A 4,824-nucleotide genomic window follows, 5' to 3' on the forward strand; every position below is an offset into this window, starting at 1 on the left:
CGGCTGTACCAATTTTTAAAAAGCGGTGGTCAGTACAAGAAACGTTTCAGGACTGAGTTCAATGGGGATTATGTAGTAGAAGACGACAGTTATGGAAGCTTCCATGATGACAGCTGTAATGTTATTTGGTCATGAATGCCTATGATCAGAGGATGCAGAACATGTATTATTTCAAAAAATCCCCCTTGAATAATGATGTACATAATAGGTATATGTACAAACAAAAATCACTTTATTCACATGCCAGAACGGTGTTTGAGTAGACAGTTTTAAGGGCAATACAATCAATTTCTTGAACTCAGATTTGAATTTTTAAAAAACTATATTCAAGTTCTAAGTATTTTACTTACAGAATTTTGCACATGGCCCACTTCTTTCTGCACAAAGGTAAAATACTATCTTTATTTGCTTAATTCCCCATCGTCTTGTTGTTTCAACATGATTTTGTACCCTCAGTCATTTCAATGTTAGTCAAAGATTACATTTTCTTTCACTCTTACCCTTTTTTGAGCTTCATTTTCTCTCTTTATGTTCTCGAGTATAGCTTCGAGGTGTAGGGTATTCATTTCCAAGATCCACAACAATTACCTCCCTAGAAAATGTCACTCCTTTTAAAGGTCTTTTTTGGCTTTCAACAGCTGATGGAGTTCTAGTGACAGATATGTGTATTTTCTGCAAACCATCATCCTGCAAGAGAATGGGACAAACAATATAAACAAATAATCAATTTATGACATGCCCTGCTTTTAAAATTACAGGTTATATGTACACTGTTAACGAGAAACAGAAAAAGCATTTCTAAATGATACAGGAAAGCAGCAATAATCTATCACACTTTCACATTTTTATGGTTATAAAAGCATACACTGACATATTCAAATAATATTTGGTGACATGTAATTCTCTCCACGAAGCAGTCAAACCCAAGAGCCACCAGGACCATCATTCTGTCGTGGACTGGGCATGGCCATGTGGTGGGAGGGCATGTGAGTTGTTCTTGTTAGGAAGTCCCAGACACAGAGCTCAAGAAGGCCCCAGCCATGTTGTGTGCTGTTGTAGGACCCTAGAGCTAGGACAGGGCGCCACAGTCTGGGCCTAAGCTTGGCCACAGTGGAGAGGTAAACAATTCATCTCATTTTCTCATTGGAAACAGGAGAGAGTTGGATCACTAGATAATCTCTTAACAGCTCTAAGATTCTAGGATTTTGAGAAAAACAAACTGAAGGGGAATTATTAAGAAAAACACAAATATAAGAATGAAGACTAAGCAAGTTTCTAGACTTGGCATATGTAATGGTTTAGTAACATGAACTGATAAGCAACTAGAATGGCTTAAATGACTCTGGGCATTGGACTCATTCTACCTACAAACCTAAGTTACAGGCAACTCCATCTCCTATTATTATTATTATTATTATTTTATTTTTATTTTTTGAGACGGAGTCTCGCTCTGTCTCCAGGCTGGAGTGCAGTGGCAATCTTGGCTCACTGCAACCTCCGACTCCCGGGTTCAAGTGATTCTCCTGCCTCAGTCTCCCAAGTAGCTGGGATTATGGGCGCGTGCCACCACGCCCGGCTAATTTTTGTATTTTTAGTAGAGATGGGGGTTTCACCGTGTTGGCCAGGCTGGTATCGATCTCCTGACCTCGTGATCTGCCCTCCTTGGCCTCCCGAAGTGCTGGGATTACAGGCGTGAGCCACCGCGCCTGGCCCTCCATCTCCTATTATTATACCTAGCTGAGGAATGTACCTTCTTTTCAATCAAACAAATTCTAAACTGCTCCTTGAGAGTAGAAAAACACATCACCTCTTCTTGACCAGTTTCTCCAGCATTCTCAGGCTCTTGCTTCTCATTTATTTGGTTCTCCTCTTCTGCCTCCATGTCCCTTCTGTTTTCTAAGGGTGTGGCCAACACTTCCTTACTCTGTCTCTGGACAAGAATGCCAGGCCTCGTCGGCACATCCAAATTCATGACTTGCATTAAGACCCTAGAAAATTAATCGGTAGAGTTTTAAACAGTCATGCATCCTCATCCCCACTATCACACACAAAATGGCCTCTGACACATCCTGCACCATACTCGCCTTTCATGGTCCCCTGGATTGCTTGTCACCACTTCAGCCGCTGCACAGTCTACACCTCCTTTTGCGTCTGTACAAGGCACTTTCTTTGTCTCTTTACCTTTCCTGCCTTGGAAACTGAAAACAAACAAGCCACAAATTCAGAAAAGGAAAAATGGCCCTGATTTTAAGGTGTGGCATAGAAACTTCACTTTTAAACAGCATATCAGCATTTCTAAAATGCTGAAATGAAAAAAGTAGATAATGATGGTATTACTTGTTCTATTTTAAATTGTTTTACATTATTTCTAGATACATTTGCTAATGTGACTTGAAATCTGATCCCAATTATCAGCATGGATTTATACCATTTATATAAAAAAACCACCAATAAAAGGAGGATGCAAATGAAGCAAATTAGAAGGATGATGAAGAAAGTGATTGCTGTGATTTCAAAGGTCATAGGTTTAGCTAGAAGACTCATCCACTCTCACAATCACAGATTGTCCAAATATTCTTTTCCAACTCAATTTGAATGTAGTTCTCTTGTTCTTTAAGTTTTCTAGAAACAGAGGAACAAAAAGCTGTTTTCATTGTTGTTCTTTTGGTCAGTTCAGCTTCATGAAAGATGCTCTGCTTGTTGCGGAGTTGACTCACACTGGCTAATTTCTCTCCATAACTGTGGTGGGGGCTGAGGTGGCCAGAGGGGAGACTGAGCTGGGACACGTGTGATCACGCAGCTCACCTCCCTCACCCCAAAAACTATCAGGATCCAGAGGAGAGAGGAATCGGAACAGCTGGAGCTGAGCCCAGCTCCCCATTCTTCTCTCTTCAGTGACATCACAGAATCATGGAGCCCTTGAGTTAGAGAGACCAGAGAGCCAGTCCAACCCAGCCCATCACCTGGAGGCTGAGAACCACGAGGCTGTTGCCTGTTCATCCCCTCCTCTGAGAGGTCCAGGTTAGAGGCCATATGAAACTCCATTCTTTGGGCAAGGATTTTCTCCCTACTCTCCAAATACCACCTTTCCTTTCCTAACTTGAGCCTGTTTCTTTTACTGCTTCTTTCTCAGACCATGAACAATTGGTCTGCTTCCTTCTTATGAAATCCCTCTCTATAGCCCTGAGCTCAAGGCTTCACTGTGGAATTCTACCAAACATTTAACGAAGAACTAACACCAATCTTTCTCAAACCTTTCAAAAAATTGAAGAGGGAACACTTACTAGTCATTCTATTAAGCTGGCATTACCCTGATACCAAAGCCACTACAAAATGAAAGCTACAGACCAATATCCTTTATGAATATTGATGCACAAGTCTTCAACAAAGTACTAGGATACCAAATTCAGCAACATATTCAAAGGATTACACACCGTGACCAAGTGGGACTTATTCCTGGAATGCAAAGATAGTTTAGTACACAAAAATCAACCAATGTAATATATCACATTAACAGAATGAAAGTGAAAAATAAACACATTATCATCTCAACTGATGCAGAAAAAGCACTTGACAAAATTTAACACACTTTCATGCTAAAACCACTCAACAAATGAGAAATAGAACTACCTCAACATAATAAAAGCCATATGTGAAAATCCAACAACATAATATTCAATGGTGAGAACATATTTGTAAATCACATAGTCTATTAATGGACTGATATCCAGAATATATAAAGAACTCCTACAACTCAACAACAATAAACCCAATTTTGAAATAGGCAAAGAATTTCAAGACATTTCTCCAAAGAAGATACACAAATGATCAATAAGCACACGAAAAAAATGATCAACATCACTAATCATTAGGGAAGTGCAAATCAAAACCACAATGTGTTACCACCTCATACCCAATGGGGGGTTATTACTTTAGAAAGAAAAAAAAAGTGTTGGTGAGGATATGGAGAAATTGGAACCCTTGTGCACTGTTGGTGGGCATGTAACATGGTACAGTCACTGTAGAAAACAGTATGGCAGTTCCTCAAAAAAGTAAGTAAAGAATTACTGGCCGAGCGCGGTGGCTCAAGCCTATAATCCCAGCACTTTGGGAGGCCGAGACGGGCGGATCACGAGGTCAGGAGATCGAGACCATCCTGGCTAACATGGTGAAACCCCGTCTCTACTAAAAAAATACAAAAAACTAGCTGGGCGAGGTGGTGGGCGCCTGTAGTCCCAGCTACTCGGGAGGCTGAGGCAGGAGAATGGCGTAAACCCGGGAGGCGGAGCTTGCAGTGAGCTGAGATCCGGCCACAGCACTCCAGCCTGGGCAACAGAGCGAGACTCCGTCTCAAAAAAAAAAAAGAATTACTATATGATGCAGTAATTCCGTTTCTGGGTGCATACACTAAGAATTGCAAGCAGGGACTCAAACAGATATTTGTACACCCTTGCTCATAGCAGAATTATTCAAAATAGCCAAAAGGTGGAAAAACCCAAAATGTCCATCGAAGGATGGATAGATAAAATGTGGTAGCCGGGCATGGTGGCTCATGCCTGTAATCCCAGCACTTTGGGAGGCCGAGGTGGGTGGACCACCTGGGGTCAGGAGTTCAAGACCAGCCTGGTCAACGTGGTGAAACCCCGTTTCTACTAAAAATACAAAAATTAGCTGGGCGTGGTAGCAGGTGCCTGTAATCCCAGCTACTCGGGAGGCTGAGGCAGAAGAATTGCTTGAAGCTGGGAGGCAGAGGTTGCAGTGAGCGGAGATCATGCCATTGCACTCCAGCCTGAGTGACAGAGTGGGACTCCATCTCAAAAAAAA

General features: G+C 41.6%; 1 protein-coding gene across 8 annotated transcripts in view; it reads right to left on the reverse strand.

The window, feature by feature from the left end:
- Positions 1-210: 210 nt before the first annotated feature.
- The window catches only part of CUNH2orf74 (chromosome unknown C2orf74 homolog), a 19,106-nt gene continuing 14,492 nt past the window's right edge, over positions 211-4,824 (reverse strand). For 3 of the 8 annotated variants that reach the window (XM_017849095.1, XM_017849097.1, XM_017849089.1), the window contains exons 2-4: positions 2,085-2,198; positions 1,808-1,988; positions 214-687 (exon numbers count right to left, since the gene is read on the reverse strand). In XM_017849095.1, coding sequence (XP_017704584.1) covers positions 514-687; positions 1,808-1,981 — 348 coding nt within the window. In that variant the 5' untranslated portion in view covers positions 1,982-1,988; positions 2,085-2,198 and the 3' untranslated portion in view covers positions 214-513. Of the gene's footprint in view, positions 688-1,807; positions 1,989-2,084; positions 2,199-2,428; positions 2,874-4,824 lie in introns of those variants that run through there. The other 5 variants (XM_017849090.1, XM_017849094.1, XM_017849096.1 and 2 more) reach the window with 5 other exon arrangements.

Source organism: Rhinopithecus bieti, unplaced genomic scaffold, assembly GCF_001698545.2.
Source record: "Rhinopithecus bieti isolate Rb0 unplaced genomic scaffold, ASM169854v2 scaffold_30775, whole genome shotgun sequence".
Classification (NCBI taxonomy): domain Eukaryota; kingdom Metazoa; phylum Chordata; class Mammalia; order Primates; family Cercopithecidae; genus Rhinopithecus; species Rhinopithecus bieti.